The sequence below is a fragment of the Choloepus didactylus genome, chromosome 5 (genome assembly GCF_015220235.1).
Source record: "Choloepus didactylus isolate mChoDid1 chromosome 5, mChoDid1.pri, whole genome shotgun sequence".
NCBI lineage: Eukaryota > Metazoa > Chordata > Mammalia > Pilosa > Megalonychidae > Choloepus > Choloepus didactylus.
In genome coordinates, this window is record NC_051311.1 from 113,269,013 (window position 1) to 113,295,797 (window position 26,785).

The following is a 26,785-nucleotide window of genomic DNA, read 5'->3' on the forward strand; positions in this document are numbered from 1 at the left end:
GGATCCAAATTATGCTGTCTGCTTCATCTTTTCATTTTACACATTTTGGGAGAAATTACAGGCAAACAAGGCTGATGGAAGCAGGCCACCCCTTTTGCTTCTACTCCAAGCAGTTTTGTCTGATAGAGATTCACATTGTTACACAGCCCTTGGAGAGTAGGTGGGGTGGGGGCGCAATGGGGAGTGTGAAACACTGGACTTGAGATTCTTCTGACTTCTACATAGTTCTGGAATTAAAGTCACATGGAGTCTTAGTTTCCTCATCTCTAAATTGATGGAGTCTTTTAAGTCTGTGGTTACCAACTCTACCCCACAGACTTGGCTGGGATAGCTACATAAGAATCCCACGGCAATACTGAGTACTAGTCCCACATCCTCAAAGTTCATGACTCAAAAGCTCCAAATCAGTGCCGGATTTTGGAATCCACTGGACTACATCATCTTTAAGGTCTGCATTGGCTTTGTTAGCATTAAATCCTCTCCCTCCATACACCTCCCACCCATAAATATCTTTCATTTGTTCTGTTTATGCCTCTTTGGTAGACTGTGATGACTGCTTGCTCTGAGCAGCTGATGCTTTAAGACAGAAGGCAATAAAGAAAGTACAGTGGTTAAACATTGAGGCGTTCAAGCTGATCGTGGCTGAAAACCTAGCTCTGCCCTTCACAGAAGGGCCCGAGTGAGTATGGCACCTGTCGGAACCTGCTTCCTGTTGTGTAAAATGGAGAGATTCGTGGTGCCTTCCTCGCTGGGCTCTGTGAGGATTCTAGGAAATAATGGACAACAGTGAAAGACACGGAGGAACTGGTTGGTCAGTGAGAAATAACTGTTATTCTGCTTCTGAGATCGGCTAACAGAGTAGGAGACCTGCGGACCCACAGAATTGTCAAGATTACTGCTCTTGAGGTCATTTTTCAGAAATAACTCATTATTTTAGGAGGGTCTTAGGATTCATGACCCCTAGTTTCATAGGCATTTTGTAGCTGAAAGAAACCTGGAAATTATCTATCCTGGTTGCTTTTTTATTCAGATGAAGCAACTGGGACCCAGATATCTAAGCCTTAGAAGTAGTCCCCCTTCCCTTTATCTCCAGTGTCAAGTAGAGCACCCTCATGCAACCAGCTGTCTAAATCAGAAATCCGGAATCATTTTTTCACTACCCTCTACCCCAACTTACAGTTCTGGGCATAACAGCACTCTCTCTTCTCACCATATCCCTTCTCCCTAAAATCCACATTCCAGCCAGACTCAATTATTGCATATCCCCTGTTGGGTCACTCTCACTCTGGACAGGGAGTTTGTGAACGTTCCTTTCCCTCTGCTTTGACTTTTCTGCTTCCCCCACAGTCCTTCACTTAGGCTGTTAACTATGTGCCTTTCAGTTCTCTTTTCAGAGGGCACTCCCTCCAGACTGTTGAGCACAGAGCATATATCTGCCTTTTCACTTGTCTTTCTCTCCCAACAGTGTATAAGCTTTCAAGGGCAGGGCTGTGTGTTTTCAGTCATTGAGTCAGTTTAGCACAGAGTCTGCCACAAAGTAGGCCTTCAGTAAAGGCTTGTGGAATGAATGAATGCATGGATGAATTAGGGCATGTCTGAGACGTTGGTCCCAGACATCCTTTCCAAGCATCTGCAGTTCTTTTCTACAAAATTTTTTGGAAGTTTTGCACCCTGAGTCTGTAGGATGTGCCAGTTGATTGGACACTGTTGCTGACCCCTGAGTTTAAGATCTTCTAGTTTTTCTGTTGTTTATAGTCAGAAATAGCCTCAAGCCTACAGGCTTAATTTTTCTAAACTTTCCTTAAACTTATGTTTTATGTAAAATATACACATTTAGAATAAATAGGAAACAAAATTCCCTTTAATTCTAACCTGAATCTGAGTGACTTTATTTTTGCCATGAGTCTGAAAGTTAATGTGAATTAGGACCACCCAGGTTGATTGTCTCCACAGAATCCAGAAAACTGTGTACATGTTGTATAAAATTACCAGTCTCTGCTCCTTGGGATGTCAACTGCTTTCTTGGTTGTGGTATTATGGATGAGATCTGATTTTAAAATAAATATAGTGGCCACCATTTAAGACGCAGGCCCAATTTCATGAAAAAAATTGGCTTTAATGCAATGAGGTGTGTTTAATGGGGCCACCCTGAAGTTTTGTCCTGTCCTTGGCCTTCTGCCGGATTGCTGGCAGGTAGGGCGGGCAGGGGTTTCCTGGCCTGTCCTCACTTCCTTCTAATAAACCTGGAACCGTCTTTGGAAAAGGGATTGACGATTCTTGGCTGACAATTTTTTTTTCGTTGATTATCCTCTCTGGGTCACAGCTGTGGTTGCTCCTCATAAACAGAAATATTACTTGCTGGGAAAGGCACCTTGAGTATTTTTAATTACTAGTACTGTGGAATCATTCCTTGTTGAGTCATTAAAACATAATAGGATTTGGTAGTATTTACATGGGAAAAATCAAAAGTTTCATGACTAGGGCATTTGGGATAACTGTCTGGGATGAAGTAACACTTTGTTTAACTTAAGATGTTAACTGGTAACAGATAAGAACTGCTTTTATTCCCAATAACCCCCAGTTACCTAATTTTGCATCTTTCATGGTCACCGTTGAGTGTTGATAGCTTTCCTATGCTTCTGTTATATCTAGATGGACATTTATCATTCTTTATATATGTCATATATTGCATGTTTCCTCAAGAATTAGCAAAGGAGGAAGCAGAGAATAAGTTGCAGAGGCATCTTCTGTGGTAGAAGTAAAATTTTGGAGGGATGCAGTTCTGGGGTACTATTTTTGTATAATGTATGATTATGCATGTTGACATGTGATTTACCCTCTGATATGTTTCTTAATAATTAATTAAAAAGTTAAAAATAGAATAATTCTTTAAAAAAAAAACAGATCCTGTGCTTTTCTGCATAGGACATATATGACAGAAAGTTATGAATAGTATACCTTAAGTTTATTCAAGAAGAAAAGATGAAGCAAATTTTTTCTATGTCCTCATTACCACTAGCACTCAATAAATAATCTGTTGTCCTTTAGTAAGTTTTTGTTAAGAGATAAGTAAAGGTTAATATTTTTTTTTGTTGCTAGAATATAGAAATGGCTTTTTTGTGAGCTCTGGGTCACTGGAAGTCTAGTTGACTTTCCTCTTAGCAGTGACCTTGTAGAAGGAATTCCTGAATTGGATACAGTTGGTGGAAATTGACCTGAATGATGTATAATTCTATGATTTTGTAACTCTAGCATAATGACTACCCTTTAAAGGCATTTATTAATTACTTCAGTGCATTTTTCATTTAACATCTATCATATGCCAGGCACTGAGCTAGATGTGGAGATACAGCCGTGAATAAAATCATCATTAATCTGCTCTCAGGGAAGCTGACAGCTTAATTCTTCACTCTAATATCACCCTGTGGTCATATTGGACTCCTAAGTTGAACTTAGCTTATCTTAAAATGTTTATTTATATTTTAGTAATGCTATGGTAATTCCCTTTCTTTTCCCCGTTTTTCCTTCCTTCCTTTTTTTATTTTATGTAAGTGAATGTCGATACAGATTCTCACGCTGTAAACAACCTTTTTCTCATCATCTTGGATCTTTGCCTGTTTTACACATAAACTTTGAGAACTCGCTTCAGTAGTCTAAATGCTAAAACTAGAATGTAACTTGAACTTTGCTATTGTCACTGATAGAGATTAAACTGCCATTTGAGAATATTGGGTTTCACGAGAGTGCTTGAAATCCTCTAGTACTCTCATTAGCCCTCACTAGCCTCCAAAATGGCAGTCTTCCCTCTAATGACGGACAGTCTTCAAAATGTGGTACATTTCTAACCCAATGAGAAAAATATCAGGAGTGTTGCACCCAGCACTGTGTGCAAAGATGCACTTAGCACATAATTATTTGTTACCTTCTGTAAGTCAGTCAAAAGTTGCATGAACTCTTTCTGCTATAGATGCCATAGCGTAAAATATGCTTCCCTGCTTTGAATTGTACCCTGCATGCCTGAGCTAGGTAATGTGCCGATTAGGGTGCCCACCTTGCCCCTGGAGGTAGGGGCAGGTGTCGGATAACTGGATAATTGGTTGGTTTTTGGCGAGCTTTAAGACAGCTTCACTTCTGTAAATTCACAAAGCTCTGTTGTGAGGTAGCTATGCAGCATATATGATGTTATCATATTCAGATGTGGAGCACATACCTTGTCTAATGTAATAACTGTGTTATGAAAGAGAGAAGAGACCTGGAATTTTGAAGTTCCTGCCAGAATCCTACCACTGACCTTCCTTAATCTGTAATTTAATTTGTCACCATTCTGAAAAAGACAAACAAACTGGGCATGGGATCTGACTACAAGATGCCCACAGGTGATGTGTTTTTTTCAGACAGAATTTGTGAAAGGAACTTCTCTTAAAATGATATTTTGTACTATCTTTTTCTATACCATATTGTTCTCTTTTGAGTTAGTATGTATGTTGGAAGTCTGTGGAAATCAGAATGAAATAAGACTTACATCAATGTTTTTCCCAAACCTTAATAATCACTTTAGCCTTATTTTAAACCATGGTAAACTTATATTAATAATACAAATAGGGTATTTTACAGTTACAGATTTTCAAAGATAATTTTACTTTTTAGCCAGATTCTAGCAATTTGTTTGGAATCCTTGTTTGCACAATCCCAACATTAAACATGGGGCATGAATATCAGAAACACACATTCATCAGGAACTGACCATTTGCAATTCCAGAAGGCAAAAGGAAGTCTGGAAAAGCAGACAAAAATTTTAAAAAGTCTATATCCCTAGTCAGAAATACTTTGCCTTGATGATTTCTTCCAAAACTGGTGAGAGAAACTTTCATACCCTATAATCGAAAAACCTTCAGCCAAAAGAGAAAGCACTGGGTCAGTTATTAAATGGAGAAGTTACATATTTGTGTTTTTCTTTTTGCAGCCTTTATGTACATGATTATATCTATTGAGGGCTTTTGCCTGGTCTTCGCTGCCATGCATTTGCCCTTTTCAGTTTCAGCTGGGAAAAGCATACATTTAGTTATGTTTTTAACTTTTTTTAGGGACATTTCCTTTTTTGTTTTTTTAGGCTGATATGCAGCAGAAGAAAGAGCCAACACAGGACGACTCTGACCTGGATCGCAAACGGCGAGAGACAGAGGCTCTGCTGCAAAGCATTGGTATATCGCCGGAGCCTCCTCTAGGTACTTAACAGGGCTTCCTGTTAGGATTTCCTCATGCTTTGACTTGTATGGGGTACATCATGTCCGGCATTTACTATTCTTTCAAGCTTTTAGCTTTATGACTTTTATTTTTTGAGAAATTCTGTGGCTTATGATCAGGTGCATGTATTTTTGAAATCGAGAGGCTGGAAGAGGTGGGAGGAAAGGCTGTAGAGTCTAGCAATTTGCTGCTTATTGACTGATTTTATGGTCAACCTTCCCCACTGTGTTACTGTTAGAATTTATACTTGTTAAATGAGTTGCCACATGGGAAATACAAAAGATCTTCGGATTTTTAAATTAAATTGTTCTTCATTTCCATTGCTGAATCCCAATCTCTCTTTGCCTATCGAAGTACTATGAATATGGTTATGAATTTCATAACTAGTACAGGGATAGAGTTATTACAAGATGGAAATATAGTGATCAGCAAAAAATGGGAAGGAAACCCTACAATGGTGACAGATTAGCAGCTAATTAACAAGTTTAAATTTATTCAACTCTGTTGTACATCTTGGTTTCATTGCTATTGGCATTTTCACTGCAACACCCCCTTCTCCAACTCATTCATCCCTAGTTAATTGTCCATGACTTCATTTTAACACTGGGGTTTGGGTATTGAACTGTTTGTTTTATTTGTGTGGAAGATACCATGTACATAATGATTTGTTTACTCTGTTGCTTAACTGTGTATGTCTCATGTGATAAATTATTTTATTTTTATTTTATCCTTTTGCTTTCTCAACATTTCAGAGTAACCTAAGGTGTCTGTAAAACTACATGATATCCAGTTTAATAGGGAAAGCCTTTTAATGATACATATAAATAAATGTGATACCTGGACCTCTTGGTTTATCTTTTAATTTCCTCGTTGATTTTTATATAAAAACAAATTTTCATTTATTTCCATAGTTTACTTAAAAGATGAAAAAAAAGAAGGGAAATTAACCCACATTCAACAAAATAACAAATGTTTATATCAATATGAATAAGAAAAAGAACAATATCCAATAAGCCTACAAGTTATTAAGTATCGCTGGATGTAATCTAATATATATGCCCAAAATTAAAATACCATTTAAGAGCGTTTTATAATCAGCCTTAACTTGTAGCAGGTAAAATCATGGCTGGAAATGTAAACTCTAATGTCTGACAATGATATAATAAGTCCTAATGAGATGTTAGTTATTCTGTTTAACTTCTTTATGCTATGGAAGATATAATCTATGGATATTTGGCTAAAGGACCTTCTTTGAGAAGCTAACAAATTCTTGTACTTAGCTGAAATGCAAAATAACTTAGATGCTTTGCCATCAATTATATTTGTGGCTCAAAAATAGCCTTTAAAATTTTGTTGTAATGTGACCATCAGTTAAACAAAAAAATAGTTTGTCCTATTCTCCTCTACCCTACACAAAAACTGGCCAGTAAACTTTAAGAACAAAACAGTTGAATGAACCTAAACCATGACCAAAATTCTGAAATACCCTTGCATCCTCGCCAAGGGGCCCTCACAAGGGTGGACCCGCTTTTCATTTTTCATCCATCTTTCTGACTTACCCTCTGACTTATCGCAGAGGGTAATCAGTGAATTAATTGTGGGGCCACATGAAATTCCTAGTTTCTTGACAGATCTGTCATTGTGTGATAGGATTTAGAAAAAATAGTTAAGCCCTTTACCCTGTTAAACAAATAAAAGGAAATTGCACATGATTGAAACCAAATGGGAATCTACACTTATGTATTGAAGTTTCTTTCTGCCCATATGGTTTCTTTGGCATGTGCAATATTGAGAGCCTGTTGAATTCGTCTGGCTTGGAGCCATCTTGGCTATTTGGTGCAGCCTCTATCTGAAGGACATTTGGCTTGTATCTGAAGGATAGGGAAAGAGACATTTGCATTTTCTTTAACTGTTTTTCTTTTACTATCCTTGCTTTCACCTTGATCTTTGAACTTACTTTTCCTGTCTTCACAATGACAGTTTACTTGCACATGGCAGGGTCTTTTAGAACTGCCAGAGGTAAAGGAAAATAAGTCCCAAACACAATAAACAGTATGAAAGGATGAAACTATTAATTAAGTGTAAAAATAAAACAGCCTGGCATTTTCCTTTGTTTTGAAAGAGATTTTTAAATTACCAGGTTCAACATTTTTCCTTTCTCTGTGTGTCACTTATTCTCTCATAGTGAATGCAATTTATATTCCATGCAGAATAGATTTCCCTTGAAATGCAGACATACAACTGACTTCTCTGACTCTCCTTGACCATTTAAAATTATTCAGAATCACTTTTTTCATAATATTTTAAAGTTTTATAGATACCCTACTTTATTTCTTAATAGGTCACATCTGTACTAACAAAATAAAGTGAAGAATTATAATTATCTGGATAGTTCATACTAGAGAGATATTTGACTTGAATTATCTGGATAACTATTTTGATTCTCTACTTTACTTTGCTAGGGTGGACGTGGCCTTAGAATCCTTTAGTTAATCCTGTCTAAATTCATTTCAAATTTTAATTTCCAAAATACAAAAAATTCACTTGACTTTCTTCCTTTTCTTTCCTTTTTTTTTTTTTTTTTTTTTCCTTATCCCATCTCAATTTCTCCTGGTCATAAACCACTTTAATTTGGGTCCATTTGTTTTGATTTGTCTGACACTGCTCTTCACCAGTGCAGTCGCTGCATTTTTTAACATGGGATACCTGTTATTTTCATTATTTAGTCCCAACCCCTATGTCTCCCTCCTCGAAATCAGTGAGCACTCCCAGTGAAGCTGGAAGCCAGGACTCGGGCGATCTGGGGCCATTAACAAGGTAAGAATTGTCTCTTTACAAAGACCATGATGGATGTCAATAATACAAAAAGTAAAAACCTAAAAACCATGCAACACTGTCCTCAGTACACTGTTAAATGTGCATGCATATGCATGTATACTCAGTCATTTGATGTTTACGTTTATGGTGGGTTGCTATTTTTAATGATATAGCATTCATTTGAACACTAGGAGTGATTAACTTTTATCTTGTCCTTCCTTGAGTGGGCTAATTTAGCACCATATATCTAGTTTAACAAATAAAACATACCCATTGGCATAAACCCCAAAAGAGCAGGGAAGGGCCAAAGAAAATTGAATATACCCAGCTTCTCAATATTATCCTTGGTTTTATTTTCCATGAAAATCTTTGTGACTAGAACACTGAGATGCTCTAATCCTAAATTTAATTTTTGTCTCATTTATTTGCTCAGTAGAAATGATTAATTTGAAAGCTCAGTCTACAAAGTGTTTATCATCATCATCATCATCATCATTATCATCATCATCATCACGGCTGACTGCTTCTGTTTGGTGAATTGCCAAATTTTTATTACACTATGTGTACTCACAGATTACTGTATCTTCTGAGACTGACAGGTTAATGTATCTTCTGAGAAAGGATGTAGAAGGTCTCTAATTTTATCACAGTAGGGGTATCTAAAAGGTAAAGGTGTGAAGACAGGAAAAGAGAAGGTTTATTAATATGGATGGAGGCCCCGTATCTTTCTTAATCCAGTTGTCTTCAGCAGGATCTTGCCAGCAGGGGTCCACAGGCAGCTGATGTAAATGACTGTGGCTTGGGGCCTGTGGCAACTGGTTACCTAGCACGCAATTTGCAGAGGTCAGAGAGCCTCCTCACAGCTCCAGCAGGCTGAGCTCATGTGAGAATATGGGTCCCGTTTGTTCACATCTTCCAGTTTTTTTAACAGAAAGCTAGAAGTTCAGATATTTGTGCAGAAATTTCCTAAATTTTAAATGTTGATGATTTTTGTTAAATGCAGCTGTGATCCAGATTTGGCCTGTGGGCTGCCAGTTTGTGATTTCTTTCAACTCTTAATTTTTAAAAAATCCTGAGATCCTTTTAAAAAAGCTTCAAATAAAAGAAGAAAAAATTCACCACGGAACTTCTATTCCAACAAGTCAGGCTTGTCTATGTTCCTTTGTCAATCTGCCTAGGTTTCTTGCCACCATATACATTATTGAGGAAGAGTTATACAATTTTGCATTTTTCGTTTTTCACTTAACACATTATCGTAAGCATTTTCTTCTGAAACTCCATTGTTTCCATCCAGGCTAAGGTCTTTTTTGTGGGCAGCAGTATGGAAACGAGAATAGTCTAGTGTTAGCCTGAGCTGTGGGCTCTTTTGCTTTTTTAAACTAACATGTAAGACTAGAATTATCTCACCCATATTTGCCTGCTGATGTGCTTCAGACTTGAGTATTTTGTTTTGATAGGGCCTTTCGAAACCAGTGGACACTGCTCTCAATTTAGAACAATGGAAGTAGGACTTCTTGTGGGCACAAGACTGGTTTATTTTAGCAAATCGCCTTTGTGATTTGGGGCAGCAAACGGTGTCTCTCATCTTTTACTTTGAACACTTCAAAAGGTCTTTGGGGGGGGAGAAGTAATAATAACACAGTCGTGTAAGATCTAACATTTATACAAGAGTGGCACAATGTAATCGCATTCTTTAGGAGGTCCGTTGGCCTATCATTAAGTTAATATATTTGACCGTTTCCATACAATGATGGGGTTGTGTCATTGCAGCTCAGCTTCAAAGGGTGCAGTTGGCAGCATTTAATTCTATTACTGACTTTACAGTTGATGAGACCTTTTGGAAACTTTCTAGAGAAAGCTGACCCATGCTGTTACTGCTCTGGGGATAGCAGCAATTATTCCTTTTCAGAGAACATCACTCTTCATTTCTTTCCCATTCTTATATGATTTTTTTTGTAACTTAGTGAATCACTTTGAAAGAGGTGCAGTCCACTCCCACACAAACTTTAGCTTCAATTCTGATAGGAAAGCTCTGGCGGGAGAGGGTAACCAGGAGTTGAAGAGTTAAGTCCCTTGCTAAGTGCAGCCTTCATAGGAATGCAAGAAAATTGGTATTCAGAAAATGATGGTTTTCAGAAAAGCGGAGCAGAAAGTTTGCTTGTGGAGAACGCATTAGGAATAGCCGAGTAAGTCTTGCCCTTGCTTTGAACTTAGGAGAACTCAACAAAATTTTATGTTTTTGCTTCAGTAAAAACAGATGAGAGTTAAACTGCTGAAGAATGTTATATTTCAGGTTTTTAATTACATTTGGAATCTGTAGAAGAAAAATGCTCAAGGACAGATAACTATTAACTTGAACACTGCATAAGACATGAAATTGGGAAAAGAGCTTTGTGATTCCTAAGAATATAGCTCTATAAATTTTCCTATTTGTGGAGAAATTGGACCCCTTGAAAATGTAAGATCTTTCAGAAGATAATTTAGAAATCTAATTAATATGTCTGGTCATACTTAAAGTATACATAAATTATGTTATTCAGTTGCCAAAATTTCAAACCAAAGCTAAAATTTTCATTAGAGAGCCAAAATTGGCAAGCATTTATGATGACCCCTGTAACTGGTTACTTTTGTATATTGGCATATTGGAGTTACCCTATTATAGAGAAAAGTTTAACTCAGCACTTTAAAAACTAAATTATAACAAATATCCCTCTTACTGATTTTCTACGAGCGTTGAATAAATTTTTTAAAGTGTGTGACTAAAGAGTAGAAATACATAATTTTCAATTATACTAATATGATTTAATTTTTTAACTTTATTTTTTAACTTAAAGTGTCACAACTTGTTTTGAAATTTCTGCTCCTGCTATAGCCATTTCTCATTTACAATTTATATTTGTGGTTTTTTTCTCTTGATTAGTTTTAATAGAGCCAATTAATCATTGCCCAATTAATCATATTGGGCAAAGAACAAGCTCTTGGATTAAAAAAAAATCTATTTTAATTATTAGCAAGACATTTGAAAGACTAATTTAACTTACAAACAAAGATGAAAAATTCCTAAACACACTGTATATAACTGGAATCCAGCACAATATTAAGAGGATGCTATACTGTGATCAATTAGTAATGATTCAAAAATGCAAGGATATTTTAGTATAGGGAAATGTGTTACCATAATTCAGTATATAAGTAGGTCACAGAGGGAAAAATAAACACTGCAATAAATACTGAAATGGTACTTGAAAAATTTCAACATCTACTCCCATTTGTTAAAACTTAATAAGCTAGGAAAAGAAATCTATTTCCTCAATATGATAAAGAATACTCATCTCAAACCAACAGCCAACATCTTTTCTACATGATAATGGATCCTTAGCACATTATAGCCCTTAAAAAAGACTGACTTTTGTTTAGTTGAAAACATGTATTTCTTCCTCAGGAAATGATGAGTTCCTTGAGGGAAAGGACTAAGTGATGTTGAGGCTGTATCCACATAGTAGCATTTGATAAATGTTTTTTGAATGAATGAACTATTATCCCACTTTTTACAGATGTGACACCAAGGCACAGAGAAACTGAGTAACTTCTCAGGTTCCCACAACAAGTAGTGCTAAATTTGAACCTAGTAAGGTTGATTCAAGTATCCATGATCTATACTGCAACACTGCATTGACTCTTAGCAATTGATATAAGTGATACAGACCTACTCCATAAGGCTATTGTGGGGTTTAAACAAATTAATATTTGTAAAGCACTTGGAACAGAGCCTGGCATATAGTAAGTTTATGGGTGTTTTCATTATTATTATTACGGTTTTCTTATACTTTGATTTCAGCTGTTTTTCCAATGGGAAGAGGTCTTTTTAGATTCTCTCATAGACTATATTGGTGTTATTTTCAAATTTGATAAATGTTTATCAAGTCATTACATAAAAATGTTGAACATGACAACTCCAAGGACAGACTGTGATTCCATGCTCCTGGAGGCCACTTTCGAGGTTCCCCAGCAGTTAATTACTGACCTTCAGATTTCAGCCAGAAATGAATCCACATAAATGATGATCTCCCAGTGCACGTTTATTCTTTGCATTCACACGAGTGGCTCATGAGGGACTTTGTATGAGTGTTGCCTGCACTAGGACCCTTTTCCCTGTGTCACTGTGATTTCTTAGGTTCCTTGGTGACAAAGCTAAGCTAGAGGCTCTTCTGGCCCGCAGAAACCTAGGAGAATGTATTGCCCTCATAGAGGTCACTTGGACACTAGAGTGTAGGCTCCATCCTGTCCCAAACCTGATTCAAAGAAGAAAACTTTCAAAAATATTTCAAAGATAGCTATCCCCCAATGTGAGAACGTATTGTGCAGTCTCCTGTTACAATAACACATTGTGCGCTCTCCTGTTACAATAATAATATACATTCCATAATATCCTTAGCAAAATAGTAAGAAGGGTAGATTGATGACGTTTGTTTTTGGTGAGTATGGCCATGGGGGTGGGGTGGGGTGATAGGATTCATTATTATCTCCTTTCTTTGATAATTTATGGCCTTAACACCATCACTAAATTCTATTTTCCAATCAGGGTATTTCAGTCCCCTACAGTTTATTTTAAATAATCTTATTAAAAATTATTAATTATTAATAATAATAATAAAATATACATTACCTGTACAGTTTAGACATTTAGAAGGTGCAGACAAGCAAAAATAAGAAAATAAAAACATCATATTCCAACCACCAGAGATTAGTACTATTACTACTTTAGTGTATATTCTTTCATCTCTCTGTATATACTCTCTATATATCCCTATATATATATATATATATATATATATTCCAAAATGGCATCATATGTGCAACTGTTGAGTGTGCTTTTTATAGTCAATGATCTCTCCCTTCCCATTTCAATACATTTTCTTCTCATTGTAATATCTATATTATCTTCACATTTCCCCAGTTGCCCCCAAATAATCCCACAGTGTTTAAAATTGATGCCTGCCCTCCCAACTCTAAGTATCTATTAATCAAAAAATCCTGATATGCATAGATTTTCTCTAGGGAGGTTAGACGTCTGTCCCTAGGGGGCCCTAAAGTGCCCCAGATAAACAAACATGTTCTGAAACATTTAACAGAACAAAGACACACAGAGGGAATGGGCAAGAGGTGGGTCAGGCTGTCTGCTTCGTGTGTACTCCAGATTAGCATTCAGGGATGAAGGGACAGATTTCTGCAATCCTCTGCTATTCATTTTGAATATCAGGCCCCCATAGAGTTGATACTAAATTTCATACTGGCAGAATACCTTGGTAGAATTGATATACTCAGCCTGCCCCTGATCTATTGCTTAGTGACCTCTCAGATAAGGAAATTAGATTGGACTAATTAGATTGGAATCATTTATTCAAGGTCAACTTGTGCTGGCTGGAAGTGATCACAACTTTGCTTTCTGAATGAATTCAGGAAAGGAAAATGTGCTCAGGGTCCACATGGGCCTAATGCCCAACAGAAAATCATCAGGACTTCCATCTTCAGTCACAATCAGATTCTACAGGATTTTTTGGAACTATATAAGGCTTGAGGGACTTTTGACACATTTTTTGTCAAAATCTTCCAGGAGGTTCTGATGAACCAGAGGCTAAAGGGAAGGCAGTAAGGAGGAATTAATAAATGCTAAAAAATAAATAAATAATGCAAGACTCTGAGGGGAATAATACTATTAACTATTAAAGTTTTTATATATACAAACTTTTAAAAATTGTCATTATATAATATGCTACCAGCTAGTTGATTTCAGGGAGTCTGAAGTCACTGATTAAAGGCTGGTTAAAAGTCAGTCCATTTGAAAATTAAGATTTACACTATAGGATTTTCTCTCTGTGTAGCACATTAACTGATTAGTTCATAAATTTCAATATTTACTCTGTCTTCAGGCAGAGTATACAATATATACCTATATGGATATAATAACTCAGTAAGCATCTGTTTCAGTAAGGGATTGCTAGGATTTCTCCTGGAGAAACTCCTTTCTTGATAGCAGGTCCTCCGTGTAAGCTTCAGGGGAGAAGATGTGTCCTTGGTCCATGAGGGGAAGTTCTCATTTCTATTTTTTTTAATTCAATTTTATTGAGATATATTCACATATCATACAATCATCCGTGGTGTACAATCAGCTCTTCACAGTACCATTCATCACCCCAATCTGTTTTTTGAACATTTTCCTTAAACCAGAAAAAGTAAAAATAAGAATAAAAATAAAAATAAAAAAGAACACCCAAATCATCTCCCCCACCCTATTTTTCATTTGTTTCTTTTGTCCCCATTTTTCTACTCATCCATCCATACACCGAATAAAGGGAATGTGATCCACAAAGCTTTTGCAATCACACAGTCACCCCTTGTAAGATACGTTGTTATACAGTCGTCTTCAAGAGTCAAGGCTACTAGGTTGCAGTTTGATGGTTTCAGGCATTTACTTCTAGCTATTCCAATACATTAAAACTTAAAAAGGGTTATCTCTGTAGTGTGTAAGAGTCTCATTTCTTTTTGCATCCAGCTCAGCTGGACTCCCTGTATGGCTTACTGTGGCCCACATCTGCACTCCGTTAGGCTTGTGTTAGGCAACAGAGGGAAGATTCTCTCACAGGAAAATCAAAAAAAAAAAAAAAAAAAAAGGATTTTAAAAAAGAGTCTGATGTAAGATATGTATTGCACTGCTCCTATTTTATTTCTGACATCAGAAAACCTTTATCATCCCCATTGCCGGTCTTAAGTAAGGAAATAATTGAGGCTGAGAAGTAAAAAATGTACTCATTATTTAAATACCATCTTTACTTAATTGACATCATTTTAAAGAATGTGACAGATTGAGTGATATGATGGATTTTTTTAAATGTCCTCATTATTCAGCCTATTACTTTTGGAAGTGGCATTTAAAAAATAGGAGGGTGGGGTGACATTGACTGGAGATTTTCTGTTTGGCACTGAGCTCGTGTCAGTCCAGACTGTTTTCATTGTCAGATGAGTAACTTGTGATCTGTTTGACAGAGAAGACGTGTGGAATGCAAGCTCAGAGAAACTGGTTGTAAGGGGAGCTCTGTATTCTGTCCCTGAGCCGCCTCTCCCTCTTAGAAAGAAGTGGAAGAACATGAAAGGTTGGGTTCTGATGCTGTTGCTTGAGGGTCTAACTAAAGCTGCTAAGATCATCTGGTAGAGAAAATGGATGGACATCTTTTCAATCCCAGCACAAGCCAGGAATATGGCTGGCATTTTAAAGATAGGCCTTCCTTCTTCACTGTGGATGTGAATCTGAATACTCTCCTGGGACCATGTGTGGTGACATCATGCTTTGCAAGCCTGAGTTCTTTGTAAGTGCTCTGGTGACTATGTAGGGCGTTAGGCAGGCCTACCCTGACTTATTCATTCATTTTTTAATACAGAAGGTAAAAATCATTTTGGGGGGAATCAACTAACTCTCCCAACTCACATCTATCTGCAAAAAAGGCAGGTGAAGACCTTCTTTTGTCCACTCATCTATTTATTCTGTAAATAGCTACGAATTAATTATGTGCAAGACACTATGTCAGACCTGCAAGGAGTTTATAGATAAGGAATTCCCCTTACCTCTAAAGAGCCCCCTTCCTGTAAACTGTCAGTTTTAATTTGAAGCCATCTAAAGAAAATACATTGCTAGGCAGTCACAGCACTCAAATATTAGTGCTCATAGAAATGAGCAATAATGTCATAAACCATTATTCTCAAATCATCTATAATTAATTTCTACGATATTCAAGTGATACAAATGATTTTGATTCATTACGACCCTGCATAAAGTCTGATACATCTTAGGAACTTGGTAAATGTTTATTGATTCAAGGGTGGGTTAAATATGTATGTGTATATGTGTGTGTGCATGTGTGTATGTGAGTGTGTGCAGCTTGCAAAAATTTGGATGGAATGTATGTAGTATGGATGTATGGATGGTAAAAATCAAGGCTGTTCTGTGATCCAGAGAAGGACAAGCGTTCTGGGTAAATTGCCAGAGGGTGGACTTTGCTCAAGGGGAACTACTGGCTGTGGCTGAAAGAGCTGAGGTACAGAGTGGGGATATCCTTGCAGAAATAAGGCAGAAACCTAATTACTGGACTTGGGAAAAAGTGAGAGGGGGACTGGCAGTGTGTTTGGCTTGCTACCAGGGTTCTTGGGTTTTGGACCAGGGCTCATTCCATCCTGCACCCCAACTTCGGAATTTGTCTTTAAGCTTTCTGCAGGCTAGTTTTGAGGTAAAGTTAGTGGAATGTAGGTTGGTGAAGAGGGCTGTGTGATAAGAAGCCCAAGTATCTCTCTATACTTGTCCCATAGAGGGACAGGTTGCTTCTAAATGGGGTTATTCTTGGAAGAGAAGGCATTTGAACTGTGCTTTTAAAGAATATGTTTGCTTGGACAGGTAGAGATGGAAGGAAGGGCACTCCAAATGATAGGGAAGGCATAAACAAAGGAAAAGGAAGCAAAGCGTGGGGGTGGATGAAGTCTAGAATGCGTGTTAAGGGAGCAGTAACTGATCTGAAAGACTAGTATGACCACTGAGATAACTGAGACCATTGGCTTGGCTCCCATACCTGGCTACTCATCAAATTCATATTGGCACTTGATAAAAACAGATGCCTAGAGCACAGGCCTTCGGTGAGTTCTGGACCATTGTATTTCTATCATGATTTCAAGGTCTGTGAACTAGTTTGGGGAACTGATGGTCTAATAAGGACTAAAAGTTTAAACTAGGATTGTGGAAGTGGAGAAAGAAATGAAAGAAAGATAAGTGACACGGGAGGGTAAAATGACTTTGTGTGCAGGCTGACAGGTGCATCATGTGAAAAAGTGGGACTTAGATCTCAGTGGCACTGTGGGGTTATTTTTGCAGATGATATATGGAAGTCTATGGGATCACCTAGGGTTAGAGTACAGATGTGAGGGAGAAGAAATAACCCTGGCTGGGAAACCTGTTTTTATGGGGGGGGGGGGGTAGAAAGTATAAGGGCCCTATGAAAATTACAGTGAGAAAGGAAGAGAAACAAGATTTTCTGGGTCAGGAAAACTAAAGGAAAGAGTGTGCCAAGAAGGAGCCAAAAATCACCAGGAATCTGAGCCATCAAGGATGAGGAACAAGAATTTGGAGGTTGTCCTCATTGTCATCATCATCAACATCGTCATCATCACTTTTGCTGTTATCATCATTATTATTATTTTTGCTTATGCTGTTTATTTCCATAAGTTGAATTCCTGGAAGTGAAACCTGCCCAGGAGTAATGATTTATGGTTCTTCCTGCATATTGCCGTCTTGCCTTCCAAATGATTTGTACTAATTTAAAATGCCACCAGCAGAGTATGAGAGTGGCCAAGTATGAGTATAACTGGTTCTTAACTAATGTCTTCCAAATATTTATAGGAAATCTCTTTCTTAAAACCAAAACCAAGAAAAGGTAAGAGCAAAGGCACTCCTTAGGGAAGAATTTTCATCCTCCCTACTGTAATGCCTAATGAAGATGGAAAGAAGAATGGAAATCACTAACCAGCTATTGGTAAGAGTAGAAGAGGAAGAAATTAATCACTCATCAGAGAGCATAGACATCATATCTTTCACTCTCAGATTATACTTTTCAATGGATTACCCGGGGATTGTTTTTCTGAATTTTCACTTCTCTCTATCCAATAAACTGTGACAGAGCAAATAAAATTGGGCTAATGAAGGGAATTTTGTACGAAGTTGGAAATGGTGAATTGTTAGAAGGCTTAAAATAGGAAGTTCTGTTAGTCTCTTAATAGGTCACTGCTTTTTTGAAGAATTTTGATGTTTTGTCTATTCCTTTGTAAAAGAGATAATGAAAAAAAATTTTTTTCCTGAAATTGTAAAATAAATGTTATATTGTAGGCCTTTTTAGATGAGATGCCAGCAGCTCCACTGTCTGGTATGTTTAGGGTCAAATAAGCAAATGATTATTTTACATCATATGGGAGGCTTCTATATCTAGTATTTTGACACAAAGTTGGGAAATACTACCTTCGCTGGCATATCCAGAACTGCCAACCCAGCCATGGGATCATGGTAATGTGCCTCAGTCTAGAGAATGTAAGGAATTATTAAGTTACTTAAGATATATGCAGACAAGTTCCTCCAGAAAGAGCTTAGAGATCTCCCTTAGACTCAAGGAGATTTTCTCCAAGAAACGTCCTCAAACTGATCAGAGCAGAGAAATGCAACTCTTAAAAATTAACAAAGCCAAGATGGCTTCCAAGGCAGAAACACTGGACAGGAATCTAATTGGCATAATTAAAGAAAGATTGTCTCAATCAGAAAGGGCTTGATTGGTCATCCAAGGAATTAGGGAAAATAGAGACAGCACTGAGGGGGTATGTCTGATATTCCTGAATGACATGGATATGGTGGTGGGTAGGGCAGGGCAGAAGCTGTGGTTGCAGGATGCCAGGAGGAAGACTTGGTCAGGCTTGTATGATTGTTCTGCCTAGCAATTCTTCTTCTCATGATAAATTGATAAATTGGCATCTAATTTTATAGGTGTTATTAGACTTAATAGACTAATGAATTTATGTTCAAATCCTACCTCGAAAAATCTGGCCAAATGGGGCCTCTGATCTTTTCAGAGAAAGTCTCCCTGCTCCAGCTTCCAAAAGATAATGAAAGTAGTGTCCAATGCCTGCTGGCTGGCACAGAGTAAACATTTAGTGAAAAGCATTATTATTTATTTATTCAACTAAAATTTGTTGAAACTTTAAACTGTGCCAGGTAGGTAAGAAGGACTGCTTTCTTTCTTGTATATGTTATCAGTATATCATTAGGCATTCATATGTCTAGATTCTTAAGGGCAAAAGCTGTATCCCACATCATGTCTGCAGTGCTGCTGATGTGGCATGCTTTGCTTTCTGCTTTGTTCTATATGGTTTATCACCCCATAAGAACTATAGTTTCCTTGAGAATTCTTCTAATTCTCTATCGTGGTATTTTACATATTAGGTCCTTAATACATGTTTGTTGAATAAGTAAATGAATGTCCTTGTCCCAAATATTCTCTCCCCTAGATGCACTGATTGGGCCATTCAGGAATTAACTAAAATCTAGAACTGATTACTATTAAAAATATATAGGGTAATTTTGACCTGAAAAGAATTTGTAATTGTATATTATGTTAATATATATTTATTTACTGGAGTTCATTATCATACAGTTTCACTGCTTCTTTCATTCTATAAATAAATTACCTGGCAAGACTTCAAACTGCTGGAGAAGCTATGGGGAAACCATCATTTTATTTTTAGTGATAAAGTAACTTGATGATAAATAGTTGGAAAGTAAAATCTATTCTAATGGGAATAATGAAATTATTCCAATAGGAGAAAGAAAGCTAAAAGGCAATTTAATAATCATCTTAAATTTCAAAATATTAGGTAGGAAGGGACATTAAGGTGCCTCCAATCCTGCAGTATCATTTTCCTGGGGACAGAGGGGTTGCCTGATGACATTCAGTGGAGCCAGGCCCCAAACACCGACATCCCACCCCTGGGCCCCAGACGCGGCACTTTCTATGGTGTGCCTGTCGGCTGGGAGGCTTTTCCACAAGTGTGTACAGAAGGAATTCAGCAAACATTTAATGCACATCCCTAGGTCATCCGTGGAAACACCAGTAACCTTTGCCCAATAACATACTGGCTTTAAGAGCTTTTTCAAAGAAGAAGTGCATTCCGCACAAGTCTGAGCATCCCACAGATAATATTGGGGAAAAAAGAAAAGAAAACAACAGAACTAACACACTTGAAAGCATCTTTACCCCAGGGCTTGTCACTGACAGTGACTATGATTTCTTTTACTGAATAATGTGTGTGTGACTGGGGGGCAGGACTGCTGTGGGGTTGTTACCTGTGTACCACCTTTTTTATTCTGGCTGAGTAAATGCAGACTCCAGACTGCTTGTCTGTGGGCTTTTCAAGTGAGTGACTCTGATGGAATCACCATTTTTTCTTCCTTAAGAGTACAGTGAGTTGAGGTGAGCTGTCCAGTAAGTAGCAGAACAGCTGGACCACCGGAGAGCTGCTGCATTCCTCACCTGACTCGGAGAAGTTGAAAAGGCCAATAAAGGTCATCTGCTAAGAAACCTTAGCCCAAATGTCTGACCCACCCCTTACAAAAGAGCTGGGGCTGCCTGCCAATAGCAGAAGAAATGCTCTTTTTAAATATAAACGGTTTAAACCCCAGGGATAGTGAACAGCCAAGGATGAATCGCTTTAATGGATTCCATTACTTCCCCCATTCGAAACGAGCTGAAGGAATCAATGTCAGGAACTAGGAAGGACAGCTTACCTGGAGGAGAGGATGATCCAGAGCAGTGGTTCTCACCCCTGGCTGCACACTGGAATCACCTGAAAGCTTTGAAACATATGGATGCCTGGGTCCCACCCGAGACATTTTGATTTAGTTGGTCTGGGGGTGGCCAGGCTTGAGAGAATCACAGGTTTAGGGTCTGATGTATCTGAGTGCCAGAGGTGCTTTCTGAATGCTAGGGAAAGCAAGTCTAGCCCAGTAACAGTCATTTTCTAAGGGTGGTCTCACCATCAACCGTGAAACATTACCTGGGAACTTGTTAGAAATACTGAATCAGAATTTCTGGGGGCAGGGGCCAGCATTCTGTACTTTAATAGATCCCCCATTTTGTTCCGATGTACATTAAAATTTGAGAACCACTGATCTAAGTCAAGGCCGTGCTACTCAAAGTATAGCTCACACGCCAGCAGCATCCACATCACCTGGAGCTTGTTAGAAATGCAGAATGTCAGGCTACCCCAGACCTGCTGAATCAGAATCTGCATTTTAGCAATATTCCCAGGTATTTGTGTGCACATTAAGGTTTTGAGCCACACTGGTCTAAGAAACAGTGGCCAATTAGTGTCCTCACTGGATTTTACTTATCATACTCCTTCAGAGCATTCAAGTAAAAAGGAAAGCGCATACTCAGAATAAAGAAAGTTGTGAAACTGAATTCTGATATATCTATCTGTAGAGCTTAGATAGGACTATCTCATCGATAGGCATTAATTCAAAGAAACCTTGGTAGTAGATACAGTGATTGCCGTAGTTGTAAAAGCAGTTTACTGTTTAATTAAATGGCTACTTTGTGCCTTATGGGTATAATTGCACTTAATCCCTTTAGAAAACCAGAAATCATTTATTCATTCATTCATTCATTCAAAATATTATATTATATAAGCATGCTTGCCAGGCATGGTTCTCGGCATCCCTATATCTGGAGATGTAGCAGCCGCTGTTATTATGAGACTTAAATCCAGAGTCAAACAATGAACAATAAGAAATAAACAGATGAACAATAAAATCTTAGTTAAAGATAAATGCTATGAAGAAAATAAAGCAGGGTAAGGGAAGGGGAGGAGAGTACAAGGACTGCATAAGATAGGGTGGTGAGGGACAGAAAGCCTCTCTGAAGAGATGTCGTTTGATCCAAGACATGAATGAAGCAAAGGAATGATCCATGTAGCTACTTGAGGGAAGAGCTTGCAGGAGGGGAGCACAGGGCTTGGCATAAAGTAAGGGTAGGGGAGAGTAGTTAGAGATAAGTTTGGGAGACAGCAAAAAGGAAGTAGGGTCAAGAGCTTAAACAACATGGCCAATGTCACACAGCTGGGAAGCCGCAAGGGCAAGATTTGAATCTGGGATTCCTGACTCCAGAGCCTGGGCTGTTCAACGGTATAATCTGTCGTCTGCCAAATAACCTCAAGCCTGATTCACCAGCAGCTAATTCTGTGCAGGAAATTTAAAGGGCCTGACTGAAAAAGGACTTTGCCTGCACTGTTTATAAAAGAGCTGTTTATCTCCTTGTATTTTAAGGGAGAAATAACAAGGGAAACTGAATGCCTTGGTAGCTATTGAGACTTGGTGTTAACACCTGTAAAACATTTAAAAGATTTAAGATGTAATTCTTGGCATCTTAGAGCTAAGCAATATGGTTGGTGACCATCTTCATGGAATATATATAAATAAAAACATGAAAATGCCTGTGAATCGTGAAATCAAATGCATTGTATTTACAATGACTAACCCGAGGAAGGCAGTTATTCTCCAGGCCCCACATCATGCTCCATCTGGCCGGAGCCCCCCTGGCCCATTTGTTCCCTTGTACTTGGCTCTGTTCACTTCATGGAAGGTGCTTGGCGCTCCCAGAAATGGATGGACACTGGGGTTTCAGAGATATATGCAGCAGCTTATATGCTCAGGCTCTAGTACAAAACAAAAACAAAACAAAAAGTGGTGGTGAGGGGGGGTTGAGTGTTTATACTTGTCTCTGGCTGGACTTTCTCCAGTGAAACCAACCACAGCTTCCAGTAGCAAACAGATTCCGAAGGAAAGGATGGCCCCTCACTTTCTGTTGTCCTCTGGTATTAACTGGCTCTTTCTTGCACCCAGAGGTGGACGGGGATGAAGTGGGGAGATGTTCTGTGTATGTATTTTATATGGAATTGCCTTGATGAATGACATGGTTCAGTTTGGTTTGTTTCCCTCCCCTTTTGTTAATTCTCTGTGTTCTTTTTCCTTTGTGCTGCACGAGTAGGACCCTGCAGTGGGACACAGACCCCTCGGTGCTGCAGCTGCAGTCAGACTCAGAACTTGGGTATATGTCTGCTCTTTTGTTACTCCTTTTATTATTTCTTTGCTATGGTTGTGTTGAAAATGCTGGAGCTGTCATTGCTCTTGTTTTTTTCCCCTTTTGTTGGACTCCAGTTTGATAATTTTATTTCCTTCTATTAGTTTTCCTCATAAAGTTTGAAGAAAGTCTCTCTTTGTGGAAAACACCACAAAAAGATGGCTTTTGATCTCCCCTTATTAATTCCTGTTGTTGCAAAACAATACTCCCCCTATTTAAAAATACAAAAACAAATCCACACCACTACTTAGAGATGGGTCACTCAAGTTCTGTGATGGGAGATACGTTCAACTTTATCCCAACCGTCACTAACAACTTGTCTTAGCTTAATTTTTGTCTAAAACCAGTATTAAAATGTGTCTTATTTGTTTTCTTTCCTTTTCACTTTTTCGGGGGCTCACGATAAGCATTTAGTTTGGACAGATAAAGATCCCTGCCAAAGCAAAAACAAATTTGTTGAATCCTTAATCATAAGAGCTCTCAAATATTTGATTTTGTGTAATGCCTCCTACATCCTAAAGATCGTTTTTTTCAGATGGAAAATGTATTGATGTAGGTTATTGTACAGGTTAAAAGATAGCTTGAGAGTTGAAAGTTCACCCACAGAGAATAAATGACACAGACATATCTTAGAGACGTAGTCTGTTTCTTTCATAGGATTGGAGTTAGCCGTATTCACACCCAAGATATTTCTAGTGGGTGTTCGTACCAGCTCATGCCCAAGCTGAGGAAAGCGATTGTGCATGCCTCTTCCCAGCTTCACATCCAGTGACCTCACATGGGTAGTTTGAAATGAGTGCTGGGAGTATTTACACCACAGAAATCAGCAAAAGCTACAAACCAGGGGGTGCCCCTTCGCTTTGCCCTCTGCCTTCACAGACTGGTTATTAAACATTTATCAACACACAGCTGAATACGTCAAGATAAGAATAGCAAATTTTATCACAGTAATTTAAGAAATTTATTATAGTAATTTATGAAGCCATTATTATTTTTCTTTCTAAATGTAAACCAGTGACTGCCAAAGTAAGATTTATTTATTTAATTTTGAATTCCTGACACTTCCTGGGCATGTATGTGTCTCTGGATTTCTGTCAATTCAGTGCCTATTGTAGGTTTAGAAGAAGCTTGAAGGACTGTCTGCTTGGTGGGCTACACACAATCTGTTTGTGTTCCTTTGTAAAGGCAAAAGTTCTCAGCAGACTCAAAACAGTGCTGAATCAGGGAAATATCCTAACACTTTAGGTAACTGATGCACTATTTTCTTTTAACTTTGCTAAATTGTTGGCTATTTAGTTATATAGTTCTTTATGTATAACATTTCAATTTGTATTATTTACATAACCAAGAAATATGGCTCAAATCAGGCTGAAAAACAGTGAAAATATAGTAAGAAAGTTATGGTTCAGGGGAACTGTAGAGTGCAGTTCAATATTCCATTGTGTTAAAAAGAAAAAAAGAAAGCAGTGGTGGAACTAGCAGAATTCCCTGTGCACTTACATGAATAGATTTTCAGATCAATGTGGTATTGTTTAATTACACTTGTTGATGTGGAACAGTTGGGAATTTTCACATTTGTATTTGTTTGCCAAGCAGATACTCACTGTTGACTATGCAGATGAAAACTTGGGTTGTATTCTAGAGAAGTGTTCTATCTGTGATTCCTACCATCCCTGCTGCATTTTACTGCAGAGTGGACCCGTCTGAGTCAGAGAGGGGCGAGGAGATAGGGGACTTCACTGAGAGCGGCTTCTCTTAGAGAGTTTGAAAGGAATTTTCAGAAAATAATATTTGAGGGAAGAGATTATTTTAGCCATGCCTCAATTGTTGCTTTAATGAAAAAAAATATTGCTTTAATGAAAATTTTCCTTTCTGATAGTCCTTATGTGTAAGGCAGTCTTTCATACAAGATTTTATTAAATAAACCTCACAAAACAATACAATTTTATCAGAGATACCTTTAATTCCTGTTTTTGAGCCTTGGCATGGGGTTGACCTTAGACTAGAGCGTAATATGTCACTTGACCTTTTTAACAGCATTATTAAGGTATAATTGACGTAAAATAAACTGTTACATTTAAACCGTGTTTAAGCAATCTGATATTTTTTTTATTTCATTTTTATTGAGATAGATTCACATACCATGTAGTCATACAAAACAAAACGTACATTCATTTGTTCACAGTACCATTATATAGTTGTGCATTCATCACTAAAATTAATTTTTGACATTTTCATTACCACACACACAGAAATAATAATAAAAATTAAAGTGACAAAGAACAATTAAAGTAAAAAAGAACACTGGGTGCCTTTTTTCCCCCCATTTTTCTACTCATCAATCCATAAACTAGACAAAGGGGAGTGTGGTCCTTATGGCTTTCCCAATCACATTGTAACCCCTCGTAAGCTACATTTTTATACAATTGTCTTCAAGATTCATGGGTTCTGAGTTGCAGTTTGATAGTTTCAGGTATTTATTGCTAGCTATTCCAATTCATTAGAACCTAAACAGGGTTGTCTATATTGTGCGTCAAAGTGCTCACAAGAGTGACCTCTCGGCTCCTTTTGGAATCTCTCTGCTCCTGAAGCTTATTTCGTTTCCTTTCACATCCCCCTTTTGGTCAAGAAGATGTTCTCCATCCCATGATGCTGGGTATAGATTCCTCCCTGGGAGTCATATTCCACGTTGCCAGGGAGATTCACTCCCTTGGGTGTCTGATCCCACGTAGGGGGGAGGGCAGTGATTTCACCTGCCAAGTTGGCTTAGGTAGAGAGAGAGGGCCACATCTGAGCAACAGAGAGGCATTCAGGAGGAGGCTCTTAGGCACAATTACAGGGAGGCCTAGCCTCTCCTTTGCAGCAATAGTCTTCACAAGGGCAAGTCCTGTGGTAGAGGGCTCAGCCCATCAAACCACCAGTCCCCTATGTCTGTGAGCACAATTCTGATACTTTTTATGCATACCCATCACCACAATCATTATGAACACATCCATTATCCTCAAAAGTTTCCTCATGTCCCTTTAAATCCTCACTCCTGCCTTTCCCCATCCTTCTCCATCCCCCCCAACACCTGATTTCCATTGTGTCACTGTGCATTAGTTTGAATTTCTTAGAATTTCATATAAATGAAATCAGACAGTGTATATTCTTTTCGCTAACTTCTTGCATGCAGAATAACTGTATTGAAAGTCATTCATGTTGGGCATGTACCCATAATTCGTTCCTTTTTCTTGCTGAGTAGTATTCCATTATACAGATAGACCATGGTTTGTTTAGTCATGTGTCGATGTACATTTGTGTTATTTCCAGTTTTTGTCTATCACAAATGAGGCTGCTGCGAACATTCATATGCAAATCTTTTTATGAATATATGCTTTAATTTCTCTTGAACAAATACCTGCAAGTAGAATGGCTAAATCATATGGTCGGTATACATTTTAACTTTTTAACAAATTGTCAAACTCTTTTCAAAGTGGTTTTACCATTATACATTCCCACCAGAAGAGTATGAGAATTTTATTTCCTCAACATTCTTGACAAAACTTGGACATTTTGTTTTTAAGCATTATAAAAGGAGTGTTGTATCTCATTGTGGTTTTAATTTGCATTTCTTTATTGACTAGTGATGTTGAAAATCTCTTTATGTGCTAACTTTCCATCTGATTCTCTGGTGAAATGTCTGTTTAAATCTTTTGCCCTTTTTGTTTTTGAATTAGGTGGTTTGTCTCCTTCTTGAGTTTTGAGAGTTCTGTTTATATTCTGGATATAATTCTTTATCTGTTATATAATTTGCAAATATTTTCTCCCCAGTCTGTGGCTTGCCTTTTCATTCTCTCAACAGTGTCTTTCAGAAAATGAAATGCTTTTATTTTAAAAAGTCTAATTTATAGACTTGTTTTCTTAAGGATCTTGCTTTTGATGGCATAAGTTCTATTTTCTGTGGCTCCTTAAGTGCTTGTTAATATAGGATTCACCTGTGAAACCATTGGGCCCTGGAATTTTAA

At 37.8% G+C, this 26,785-nt stretch overlaps 1 protein-coding gene across 6 annotated transcripts in view; it reads left to right on the top strand.

Annotated features, from left to right (window-relative positions):
* Nucleotides 1-26,785, top strand: part of DYNC1I1 (dynein cytoplasmic 1 intermediate chain 1) — a 320,884-nt gene that overhangs the window by 49,796 nt on the left and 244,303 nt on the right. The window contains exons 3-5 of one of the 6 annotated variants that reach the window (XM_037836734.1): nt 5,111-5,225; nt 7,920-8,061; nt 22,686-22,745. In XM_037836734.1, coding sequence (XP_037692662.1) covers nt 5,111-5,225; nt 7,920-8,061; nt 22,686-22,745 — 317 coding nt within the window. The remainder of the gene's footprint in view (nt 1-5,110; nt 5,226-7,919; nt 8,062-22,685; nt 22,746-26,785) is intronic. The other 5 variants (XM_037836735.1, XM_037836738.1, XM_037836737.1 and 2 more) reach the window with 5 other exon arrangements.